Source organism: Triticum aestivum, chromosome 4A (assembly GCF_018294505.1).
Source record: "Triticum aestivum cultivar Chinese Spring chromosome 4A, IWGSC CS RefSeq v2.1, whole genome shotgun sequence".
NCBI classification, from domain to species: Eukaryota; Viridiplantae; Streptophyta; class Magnoliopsida; order Poales; family Poaceae; genus Triticum; species Triticum aestivum.
In genome coordinates, this window is record NC_057803.1 from 694,591,596 (window position 1) to 694,604,868 (window position 13,273).

The 13,273-nt window shown below is 43.5% G+C and overlaps 1 protein-coding gene across 1 annotated transcript; it reads left to right on the top strand.

Moving 5' to 3' along the window:
- Positions 1–6,606: 6,606 nt before the first annotated feature.
- Positions 6,607–9,751, top strand: LOC123083187 (uncharacterized). The gene is made up of 3 exons (XM_044505296.1): positions 6,607–7,212; positions 7,970–8,184; positions 8,276–9,751. Exons 1-3 carry the CDS (start codon positions 6,810–6,812, stop codon positions 8,930–8,932), a joined length of 1,275 nt encoding a protein of 424 aa, XP_044361231.1. The 5' UTR covers positions 6,607–6,809; the 3' UTR covers positions 8,933–9,751.
- Positions 9,752–13,273: the final 3,522 nt, after the last annotated feature.

Here is a 13,273-nt window from a genome sequence, read left to right on the forward strand (position 1 = left end):
GTTCATATATATGCAAAGATCGAATATGTCAAAATTTTATGATTTTTTTCTATTCATAGAATTTGTATGATTTTTTCCTGTTGTAATTTTGTTCATAGAATTTTAATGATTATTTTGTTTATAGTATTTTCTTTGTCAACTTATTGTGTATGTATAGGAAAATTGTGTATGATATAAGTCATTTATGAATATGTTCATAGAATTTTTCTTTGTCAACTACTTTATTTTACTATATATAGAAGTAGTTTGTTTTTAGTAAGTACTACTTTATTTATTTATAGTAAGTGCTTAGTAGTTGAACTAGTTGATTTAATTAATAAAACTACTTTATTTAACTATATAAAGAAGTAGTTCCCGCATCGACGTCGGCGATGCATATCTCGCATCCTCGTCGTCGTCGACTCGGCGGTGGAGGCCTGCTTGATCAGGGCCATGTTCGGGACTAGGCTCCACCGGGCTGGTATTGGGAGGTGCTACCTTCCGGAGGACGTAGGTTGGTGAGGAGGCAGCCCGTTGTTGACCCGATCCTTATTTGGTGGCGGTCGCGTGGGCCAGTGACGGTGCCGAGGCTTCCGGACACCGCGGAGGTGGTACGTCACCGTGTCAGCGAGGAGGACGAGCACGTCCGTCGCTACATGGTTGCGTTGGAGGGCAGGTTCGACAATACCTGGCAGGTTTTTCAGGGATCTCACTCGAGCTATGATCCTGTGATCGTTCCTTATCTTTGGGTGTCCACCGCTCACGACGATACCCGTCGGGCACTACGGTTCTAGCTGTATTAATTAGCGATGCTATATGTATGATAGTATTCGAGGAGTATTCGACAATGTACGGACATAAAAGATGATGTACTTTTGGTTATAATTGAATGCATGCTAATTTGAATACTACTTTATTTTACGATTTGGTTTTGCTTATTGAATGCTCATATTGGAAAAGTACTCCTACTTTGAATGCTAAAATTGAAGAGCTAGGAGCCCCCTCCATCATACACGCCGTCGTGGGGGTAGCTTCTCCTTCATTCCCGTGTGCTAGACAATTTGTTGTAATAATGCACTCGGGAATGAAAGGACGAGCTACGTACCATCACCGATAGTCAACCCGTGATTAATAATAATGATCTAATTTAGGTTTTTTAATCCATATATTTTATATTTGAATTATGAACTTAGGCCGGAAATGCCGTACTCGGACGACGAAAACCGCCCGGGGGAGTGCGACTGGTGCCACGACGACCGAGGTATGTGCGACAGGTTCATTTAGCTGGACGAAGATCGGCGCTTCAGCATTAAGTTCGAGGAGACCTTCGATGTTCATACGGTACACAACGACGACAATAGTTTTTTCGTAATTAAGCACGACTTCAACTATTTTAACGTGTATTTTTCATCTTTTCCAATTCGACTAGCTTATCCCATGCTATGCAAGACGCTATGTCTTGGAGAGGATGGGTTTTGAAGACCATGAAAGTATGGAAACCAAAAAATACTCCTAAGGACCCATCATGGTGTGGATTTTCAAGTAAAGTTGTACAATACTGAGAGTGTAACCCATTTTGGTTGCAAAAATTGGGAACCACTTTGCAAGATGTATGGTTTCGATGAGGGTATGCTTGTCACCATGGATCTTGGTGATCATACAATCCAGCAAGACAATATGGGCATTTGGGTCCTTATGGATACACCTCCAATTTTTTTCCCATGTGAGCTTAACATAGTTATTAAGTAATTTATATTATTTATTTCAAAATAGTTGACAGCTTGTTTCCATTGACAGCTTATTTTCATTCTTCAAAGAATGTGCGGAAAATGGTAGACAAAACCCACTACACCGATGGCTCCGAATTAACTTATAAGGAGAAAAATCATCTGATCGCATTTTATACTGATCTTGATAATTACAATATCTATAATCGAACTCCTCAATATTATGGTCAATACGTGCCACTAGTGCACGTGTTGAACTATGGTAACTACCATGGAAATACCCTGGTAAGATTTTTTACTATTACGACATCCTTGCATCTTTTTAAATACTTCTAAAACTAGTACATCATTGCTAACTACGAAGTTATTACTATGTTTTTCAACAGATAATCCCGAATGATTGTGTGCATCATCTGATGTATACGCACGGTCGCCTTGATGTTTTGAACATACAACCAGGTCGTCCTACGAATCTCAATTGTCCATACCGGATTTCTAAAAGAAGTGGAGACATGACAATCAAAATATGGAAAAAATGTATGGACAGTCGTAAGGAGCTTCTTGCAAGCATAAGGAGGTGAAGCGCGAGAATTGGAGACAAGATGATCTCCATTCTTCATAATGGAGAGTCAGGGTCTATATTGTTTTGTGCTATTTTACCTTAAGGGTGTTTAGGTCCTACCTGATACTGATGATCATGTGCTAAGAACAATTATGTAGGGTTTGGTTCGATGACTATGAGGATGATGATCGTATGACTTGTTATTAATAACGAGTAGAAGTTGTATGATGATGCATGATTAGTAGGACTTGTTATTATATATGATGATGTATGATGCGAGCATGCATGAGTTATTATATATCAGCGAGTGAAATGAACATAGCAGTATAAGACAGGACACTTCTCTCTATTAGCTAGCTAATAACAACCTAAAATTAACCCCCAAAACCCCTAAACCAGCCATTTAAAAAAAACATCAACTGCTGACACATGGAAGCCTTTTGGTCCTAATTTATGTCACCAACCGGGACCAAAGGCCACCTTGCCTGGGCTGCTCGCAGTGGCCACGTGGAGACCCATCTGTCCCGGTTCGTGTTAGAACCGGGACTAAAGGGTGAAGGACTAAAGACCCTTATGAACCGGGACAAATGCACCCTTTTCTACTAGTGTTCCAACAAGGCTTCTTCTTTGGTCTGAATAGATGCTATTTTTCGCGGGAAAAGTATAGGCCGAAGGCACTTTCCTATGAAATGAACAGTGCTGATTCCTACAGAGCGAGCGGGCTTACAAATGTTCCGGTGAAAATTGGACCTGCAAAATTCGGCTCCGTTCGGTTCATGGAAAATGCGCAGGAATTTTAGAGGAACACTGTTTCCGTAGGAACCTTTTCCTTGGCAGCGTTCGGAACGTAGGAATAGCTGCCGGGCCATCCTCCGGTAAGTCTCATCCACCCATAGTTTTTAAAGGAAAAATAACATCTGCCCTGAGCTCTTGTTTTTGCACAGGCCCGAGGCACGGGGAAGGAAAAGCCTGCTTCAACCATCTACATGGGACCCACATCCTGGCAGAACGGATGATTTGTGCAAGCTGCACGCACTGAGCTGTACTTTTTCACATATAAAAAACGTTGGCTGGGGCTACCCTGTGTAGATTTCTCCTCTTAGTTTTCCTACGTTCCGAACAGCGATTCTTTTCTTATTTCCCTGTTTTGGGGACCCGCAGGATTGAACTGTAGAGCCAACGCTATTCCTGTGTGGTTTTATATTCCTTTGTTTTACTAACCTGCATACCGAACGAGGCCTTCATGTGTGATTACTCTGCACCGACGCAGCCTAATGTTATAGTGTTGCATGTGGCCATTAATTTTTTTCAGATGATAAGAGCGTGCACGAGACTGTTATATTTTTATAAGTCAGTTGCTACCGATTGAGTAGACAAATCATTGACCAGTTGAAATCATGAATCAAATTTAAAACAGAAACACTAACGCTCATAAGTGTGGGCGTTTCCCAACTCGCCCACACGTCTGGATAGTCGTCCGCTGTCTTTTGCATGAATCTTTACATGAAAAAGGTGAATTTGGTGTGCCGCGTAGGACGGGGCTGGTGTGTGGGCGTTAAAGAATTTATCCACACGCTCGCACCACACTGTTTGTCAGCTGCACTGTGTGGGCGAACTAGTTTCTGCCCACACAGCCAGCCACCTAGTTCATGCGCGTGTGGGCGAACTGTTTTTCGCCCACAGGACACTCCTACGTTGTCGATGGCAACTGCAGTTAGGCGAACGTGGCAACTAGATAAACACACATGTCAACTGTGATTCTTTGCTAGACGGCAACTGCAGTTGCGCGTACGTGGCAACCAAATAAACACACATGGCAACTGTGATTAACAATACATGGCAACTATGGTTGAACCACACATGACAACTAGGTAAACACACATGGCAACTACTGTTTGACCATATGTGGCAAGTAGTTAATCACACACAGCAACTATGGTTGGACCACACGTGGCAACTAGATAAACACACATGGCAACTACTGTTTGACCATATGTGGCCAGTAGTTAATTACACACGGCAACTATGGTTTGATTACACGCGGCAACTATCGTAAATTAGACATGGCAACTATAGTTAACTAAAACAGATAGAGTTGTCATGCTTTTACAACTACACTTGTCATCCCGAATAACTACATCTGCCAACCAGGATGGCAACTAAATCGTCGTCCCACGGTGTACCTAACGTTGCTGCGCCAGGACGTGTGGGCATTTTTGCTTCGTGCCACACGCGCGGGGTGAAGATGAGTAGTACTTATTGATGTGTGGCACGAAGTAGCCCTGCCCACACGTGTGTGCAATTCTAATATCCGCCCACACGCAGCCCGTGTGGGCTGCCTCCTGCTCACACTGCACATGATGTGTGGGCGCATGTCGAATATACCACACGTGTGGCAGTTATCTGCGTCCATTTAAAATCGAACACCTCACTTCAACAAGAGAGCTCAATGGGAAAATATTGACTAAGTAAAAATTAGGAATCCAAATCAAAATTGTCCTTGGCTGAATTAGAGGCCTTCACCCATCGGGAGCTTATTTTTAGTAGATAGGAGAATGGTGCATTAACGTTTAACTTCAATACTTGCGTTGGTTCAGATTTGGCACTTCAACCCATTTTGGCCAACGTTTTCATGCACTTACAATTTAAATTTTAGTTGAACTATATTCATTAAATATCTAGAAAAAAAGAAGACAAGAAAATAAAATGAAATAATGAAAAGATAGAAAAAATGAAGAAAAGAAAAGAACAGAAAGATAAGGAAAGAAAGAAAATGCCGAGTGCTTTATAAGGAACAGCCGGCAAAGGTTGGCCTTTTGCCGAGTGTTTTTGTATTTGTGAAGTGTAACACTAGGCAAAGTGATTAAAGCGATTCCAGTAGTGACATCCATAGAAACGCGTGATCTTCAGTTGAGATGGATTTAACAACCACCCGTGGAAATGCTAATATTTTTTCATTGCTCCCACACAACCCACCGCATGCCACCGCGTTGTGAGGATAACTAGAGTTGTCTTGCGTAGAATGCATGTCTCTAGCATGGTCCTGACATTAACCCCAATAGTATGCAGTATGAATGATCTTCCCAATCAACCATAATACTAGTAATAATGTATAGTCTCACAGTTTAAACTCATGGTACCCTGATTCAGACATTTATATCGGCCAACTGATAAGAACATGCGCTGCCCCTTATGGTTTGTGACATGCTCCTTCAACTCTCACTTTGACTGAATTGCCTTTAAAATGCGCCCCATTGCCCCGCCCTCGCCCCCTCGCCACTCATGAGACACATGCTCACCCGTAAGGTCATTTTAGTGGGAAGGATTGCTCAAAATCATTATCAGCCATTGACCGGTCTCTTGTAGGTTGAAAAACAATTCGATACCTCACTGTTTTTTTCGAGTGATTCTATTGTTTGCTACAGTGTGAAGTGGTTTCACTTAGTTTTATCCTGTTGCTATGAAGGCCTACAATTAGTACATAAGAAATGTGTTGTGACAGTGTAAACTTGTTGGATTAGCTAAAATTAGAGTTCAGATCAAATTGGGAGTTGGAGGCATCTAGAAAGTTTTATCAAGATTACCTCCATAAGCTTGTGACAAATATATTTAAGAAAGCCTAACTTTACTTCTTTTATTAATTGATAACATTTTTAAAACTCATCCATATATTAATTACTAAGGTGTAATACAATCGGTCTTTACAGAATCCGTCTGGTACACCCCGCTAAAATTAACCCATCCAAACAAGAATCAAGACGAAATTTAGAAATCTCGCGGGCCACTTTGTTCTTGTCCCTATTAATCCATGACATGTTACACTGTGGAATAAGTTGAACGACACTTAAGGCTTCCCTCTTTAAATCCACGAGAGTTGAGTTATCCAGAACATTATTAGACAAATAATTTTTCGTAAAAAATAGTTAGTCTCCAAAATGACGGTCTTATGCAAATATGCAGTGAAACTGCAATATACAATCCCACTAAACAAGCTCGCAGTTCTATTTCCTCGACATTTGAGCAGACTGGAAGTAAATACCATGAAGAAATGAGCACCGATCCCTCATGATCTCTCACCACCATGCCAACCCTTGCAAATCCTCTGCCACCATGAAGCTAGTATCCGCATATTGACCGAGAAACATGATTTTAGTTTTTTTTTCTTTGAAGGGTGGAAACAATTTTATTGTTATGTTAAAGCTGTAACATTTTTTTTATGAAGTTAAAGCCGTAACATGATCGTAATATTCAATTTCGGCCTGACTATCAGGTAAAATAATACTAGTAGAAAGCCCATTAGCCCCCTGCCCTGGGTTCAAAAGTAGAAAGCCCATTAGCCGCTATTGCGAAGAGTCAGCAGCGAAGTCGCGTCCGCGACGAAGTAGCACCGGCGCTCGCCGGAAAACCGTGTTTCAATCCGTCCGTGTCGGCGGAGGAAGGAGATCACGGAGGGTGGAGGAGAAGGTCGGTTCCTCCAATCCCTCCTTTCTTCGCCTTTTCCGTCCGTGAATCTGTCCTTGCGGGTCGATCTCGCGGCGGCCATGGAGCCGGATCTGGACATGGCGGCCATGAGAAAGAAGCTAGAGGATGCGGTGCTCGGCACCTGGCTGTGGGACAAGGAGCTGGACTCCATCGTGCAGGAACAGAAAGAGCGAGACGACGAAGGCGATTACGAGTACTACGAACCAGACGAACCGCACGAATCAGACCAAGAAGAAGAGGAGCTCCACTATGGTGGTTCTTGGGGGTACGGGTATACGTTCTACTACGAGGACGGGAACCCTTATTACGTCGCCGACATGGAGGAGAGGTGGGAGAATCAGATGCGGTTTCCTCCGACCATGTCCAGCGCCAAGAGACCGCGGGGGATCTGGGAAGGGTCCCTTCAGGTCGAGGGCCCGTGTCATCAGCTCGACCCAAGTCTGTTATCTGCGCAAAGCTTGCGTAAGTGGCCACGCTTAATTGCAATTGTGTGGTTTTTATTTTGCAAATCCACTTAGTTTTAAGAATATATGGTGACTAGATTTTATATAATTTGAACCCAAAGATTCTAGAACATCACAGCCTGACAGATTGGTGGTCAATTTCTAAACATCAAGCGCCCGTTGGTTCGTAAGTAGAATTTTTGATAGATACTGTTTGTTAGAATTTCTGTTCTTATTTTGAATTGCAGGATTGAAAATCATATGTACTTTTCTTATGGTTTTTTGGCATGCAATTCCAAACAGAAGTTTTGATTCAGTCCAATCTTATGAAAAAAATATTTGTTTTTGACAGCTGTGGCATGCACCTTATCCTTCAGGAAAATTTCTTACGTTTTTTTATGTGAATCCACTTAGTTTTGAATCCTGCAAACCAACCGAATTATCAGGCCTCAAATATGTTTGTACCGGTGGCAAAATTTTAAAAAGTTTGCCGGTATGCCTTTATTAAAAAAAGTTTGCATGCACATGCCCATTTGTAGCTCAAGCAAGTCATATTCTGTATTTCTACACCATGTCCAATGATTTGCTTGTGAACCAAGGGAAGGGAGTTCCATAAGTCATAAAAAACATACCTAAGCATATGTAAGGAGAAAAATCGAGAGAAGTCTTCCTTGGGTTCTATTCTAATATTCCCAAGTTCTAATCCGTATGACGTTATACATGTATCCACATCACAACTTTTGATATCTAATGATTTGTTTTCATATTGCCTGCAGTGCCTCCATTGCCCAGATGGGAAAACCGTTGGGTCGACAAAAGAGAGAACGAACCTTGTCGACGGGCTATCCAAGTTTTTAGTTTGAATTTATTGTCTCCTCATGATGCCGCGTTAGAGGTGTACGGTATGATTGCGTTCCGAGATGTACGTAACAACCAACTACGCAACTATATCTTTGAATACTCTAGAGACAAACCATGTAAGCTTAAGCCGGTGAGTTATGTTGTACCTTTTTCTTATTGTCTCTTTATTGAAGACTATTGAAGCAACCTGCAGGATATATGTCTAACTATACAATATACAGGGTTCTTGTAAGCTTCAACCTCTACTTAACCCGCATCAAGGCATCTATGCAGTTGGGCTTGTGCTAATTGAATATCGTTTGCTAATTAAAGACCAAGAAGGTGAAGATGATAAGGTGTTAATAGACGGATATTCGGTCTATGCTCCATCTTTCTATGCAGAATATGAAAGGCTCCATTGGCACATTAACACTGGCCACCACGGCAGCGTCGATCTAAGAATGGCTTCTATCCCAAAGGCCGTATTGGCTGTGTTGGAGTTTGAGGTGCATCATCTTGGGGACAATTTGTTTGATTCACTTACAATAACTGCGGTTTATCGTACCATGCAAGGGGGTGCTTTTTCAGTCTTCAATGGCAAGTTGAGTGTTTGCAGGCTGCCACCGGTCACAGTTTGTGTGGATTACACCAAGAATTTGACTATAGACTTGTACACGTACAACAGTCACTCAGGTGATGATAATTGCTATCCTGATGGCGTTGTTGGTGATTCGAAAATTCCTGGATATTTTCATTACGACATTGAGGATATTATGTCTGACATCGTGTGGTTTAAACCGCAGAAGAGTGGAAGCTCGACAAAATATTCAAGTAATTTGTACGGTCTTGTAATGTTAGTGAAGGTCACATGGTCTAGCTTGTGTGTACCATGTCAGTAAGATTTATATGTGCAAGGTTTGTACAGTATACTTCCATATAAAAGTGTTTTCTTAGTTAGAATTGATTAATTTAGAGTTATTTTCACTCTTTTACCCGCAAGTTTCATCGTTTGTGACATATATTACTAAATTTATACTCCATTTAAGCAAACTCGTCCCACATTTTACCCCATTTAGTATTTTCCTCAGTGTTAGTGCTGATTGGTCGTGCCACCTTTGAGGTTTCTCATTCTTTGGTTTTTGTCGCTTAGTCTTTTTTTCAGCAGCAAACCGTCCGGCGCACTGGTCCACTGCTCCTGCCACTCGCACGACCTCCGCTCCCTTCGTGAAGCCTGTTGGAGAGATTGTCGTTGCCGCCCCTCCACCTGTGGAAGTTGTTGCTCCGACGCGGGTGGACAACGGCAAGTAGGACACGAGGGAGGTGCCAACGGAGTGGGGTGGCGTGGGATGTTGCCGCCGGGCGCCACTATCTCTCTCGGTGTGCTGCTGCAGCTGCCTTGCACGCCGGTGTATCGCACACGAGCTGCTTGATGGAATGCACTCCCTTTAGCTGAGGGACAAATAGCTCTTCTCGCGGGCATACATGGTGCCTCACATTGAGGACCACCCGTACCAGTGCGCCCCCAAGGTGGCATTCCTCCCTGGTGTGCATGTGTGTTGTGTGCGAGCTCGTGGGTGTGTTGTGTATGTGCTCAATTGACCCACGGCAGCCCGAGCGCCTCGCCCATCCCCTCCCTCGTCCACACGTGGTGCCGAAGTCGATGGCTTGTCGCGAGCTTGGTGCAGTTGTTGTGCTTTCGCTGGCAAAGAGCTAAAAAGCATGGACGCGGGGTGGAAAGAGGGGGATACGCATACGTGGAAACGAGATATATAAAATAAAATAAAAATAAGCCATGTAATATAGAGTTAAGACAGAAAATTAATGAGAAAGAGATCAGAATACTGCCCCATCCATTGTCTCTTCTATCAAATGCTTGATGCTTGATTGATCCTTTTCCCGTGTCATTGCAAGTTGCATCTTCGCTCTCACCCCTGGGCAATCGATTGGCTACCAGTTGTGTCGGTCCCAGATGCAATGCTACCTAAAAACAAGCAGCCAAGTAGCAAGAATTCATCATTCAAGATTCAGCAGCACTGCAAGCATTCAAGTATTCAACTACTCAAGGGAGTAGCAGTTGGCGAGCAGCACAAGCATTCAATGAGCAAAACGTCGAAAGCTCTCTTTACATCCTTTCTAGTCAGCTCTTGACGTATTGCAAAGTGAGATCTTTTGTTACCTTTTGGATGTGGGATTGCTTTGACAAATGTGGCCCATGGAGGATTGATGCCATCCCTAAGGTTGTAAGCCATCATGTACTCACAACCATTGAACTTATAGTTGCAAGGAAGAGCTTCTCTGGCAACAAGTCTAGCAAGCAGTTGTGATCTCAGCAACACATTCATGTCATTATGAGAGCCAAGCAACCCAAAGGATGAATGTCAAATTCATATATCATCCAATGCAACAGCCTCGAGAATGATTGTTGGATTGTTGCAATGGCCTATGTACTAAACTTTCCACCCGGAAGTATAATTCTTCGATCTCCACTGCATGCAGTCAATTGATCCTAACATCCCAAACCAACCACTTTCTTCACTCGATGCCAAAAGACTCTCGGTGTCTTCATCGTTGGGTGCCCTCAAGTACTCTACCTCAAAGATATCAATCACGGTCTTGTGTATCTTCGAACAACCTCCAAGATTGTATCTTCCCCGATGGGGACATAGTCATCAATGTCATCGGTCAAACACTCGTAGGCTAGAACTCGAACAGTCGCGATACACTTCATCAAAGGGCTTGCACTTATCTCTTTGCATGCAGTCCTCCTGAGCTTGAACCAATCATCATGCTTCTCCACAAGTTTTGCAATGGTGAGAAAGAGACTTGCGTGCATTCGAAATCGGCAGAGAAAATACTTCTGCGGAAAGGTTGGATTAGGGTCAAAATAATCTATGATAATATTGGCAAGGCCTTGCACTCTATCGCGGATGAGGTGTATGTTGGAAATATGAGCAATTTACCGAATGATTTTATTAACAGAAATACTAGAAAAAGCATGGCTAGTATAGCAGTGATAAAATAAGCCATGCGATTTGACAAAGAGAAGGTAAACAGCATGTTCATATATGAACCGTAACTAAACATATCTAGAGCAGACAGTATACCAAGTTGCATATATGAAATAGAGTCTAACATATCTAGGGCAAAAACTAGAACAAGGAACTGAAGCAGAACCTCTAATAGAAAGGGGAAAAACACGTACGGACAGCAGTAGGAGCAGAGGCACTAGACTTGGGGTCGATGTCCTCCATGTTGTTGAGGAGGTTGTCGACGTCGGGGAAGTAGTCGTCGTCGGGGAAGTAGTCGTCGGAGTCCGGGGCGTCCGTGACGAAGAAGTCAGTAGTCGCGCAGAGCGCTCCCCAAAAACCTTATCACCCATCTCCCGTACATGACTCAAAAGGTGCGGTTTCAGAGGCCTACTGTCCCGACCTGCGGTGCACGCCGCAAGCCGGGATGGGGAAGATTGTAGCAGCAACGCAGTGCTCAGGAACTGTGTGGCGAGAGGAAGAGGACCTTCTGATGTGTCTGTCTGGAGAGGAGCGACCTCTCTTATATAGGCACAGGAGAGGGACGCGAACATGCTGCGACGGGGGTGAAGCAATGGAGGGAGACGAAGCGAACAGGCAGCATGCGAAGAGGTGCGCCGTTCGTATTCAGTCTCCACTATAGCAAAACGTTTCAGCTCTCGTGTGACCGTTCGTATACCCGTCGTGCGTGGCAAAAATTTAGACATCGGCTCGGCTCATTCCCGCAACCCGCGGCGCAGCGCGGCGCGTCATGACGAGGCGAGGCGAGGCGTGGCGGGCGGCGGAGCGCGCGTGGATGTCCCTCTTGTTCTCATGCTCATACATGTGGGGAAAGAACCTCCCTTATAAAGAGGTTCAACTCCCTCTAAACTAGAAATATGGGACTAAACTTTAGTTCCACCTCTTGCCTTGCACGAATGGGCTGCGTGGGCTTCTAGGATTTATTAAGAATTCTGAAACTGCTATTGGGCTAGGCCCAAATAGACAAAAATTCCAACAACCCCCACCAGATGCCAGAGGCACACAAAATTTGCCTTTGGTTCCAAAACACTGTTTTATATACCGGTACTGCAGTGGAGACTGTTAAGTTGAACTTCCACCTAGAACTCTATGCTACACTACTAAGCAACTTGAACAGTGGACTGGGCCTTGAACTACAAGTTTTCTGCGAATCTAGCTTCACACAAAGCCTTGACCGGTACGTGGCTACCGTGGGTCTTCCCCGCGGGTGGAGCTTATGCGTCATACTCCGAGACCTTTCATGAGTTTACTAGAGAGAACCCTACTCTCATAGATTGCGACGTTTTAACAATTAGACTCATATAGGTGCGTTCTTCAAAAGATGTTCTGCAGGACAACATCTCTGCTTCAAAGAGCCACTTAGAACACATTAAGATATACATCAACCTGCCATGCAGATTAGGAGAGTATTGCATCTTCATGGAGTGGTATTTTTAATAGTAAGGGTACTCTCCTCCCAGTTGACCAACAGCTTGTCTTCCACATCTAATTCACGGGATTTGCGATCACAAAGAATAGGTTACCACTGTGAACAACTCATATTGAGGGTCTCATACCCATCTCCCTCGATGAATTATCTATCACATTACGTGATAAACCCTTAGTGAAAGGATCTGCCAAATTTTTAGACGTTTGGATATAATCCAATGCAATAACTCCGGAGTTTCTCATTTTCCTAACAGACTTTAACCTTCTCTGAACGTGTCTTGATGACTTCATGTTATCCTTTGAGCTGTTCATTTTCGTGATCACAGTTTGATTGTCGCAGTTCATAAGGATACCCGGTACAGGTTTCTCAACAACCGGCAAGTCATTCAAGAGCCGGCGAAGCCAATCTGCTTCGACCGTAGCTGTATCTAGTGCTGTGAGTTCTGCTTCCATTGTTGACCTCGTTAAGATGGTCTGCTTGCAAGACTTCCAAGAAACAGCGCCACCTCCATGAGTGAATACATAACCGCTCGTGGTCTTAATTTATCTCATCAGCATCTGAGATCCAGTTTGAGTTACTATACCCTTCAAGCACCTTTGGATGCCCAGTGTAGTGAACTCCATAATTTGCAGTGCCTTTCAAATAACGCAAAACTCTCTCTAGAGCTTTCCAATGCACATCTCCTGGGTTTGAGACAAATCGGCTCAGTTTGCTAACAACAAAAGAGATGTCAGGTCTTGTAGCACTGGCTAAGTACATAAGCG

What these genes read in the sequence shown, in the direction of transcription:
- LOC123083187 (XM_044505296.1), top strand. Translation starts at nt 6,810, where the DNA reads ATGGAGCCGGATCTGGACATGGCGGCCATGAGAAAGAAGCTAGAGGAT. An exon ending in GTTATCTGCGCAAAGCTTGC is followed by an intron (nt 7,213 to 7,969) that starts GTAAGTGGCCAC and finishes TATTGCCTGCAG; the next exon opens with TGCCTCCATTGCCCAGATGG. An exon ending in AACCATGTAAGCTTAAGCCG is followed by an intron (nt 8,185 to 8,275) that starts GTGAGTTATGTT and finishes TACAATATACAG; the next exon opens with GGTTCTTGTAAGCTTCAACC.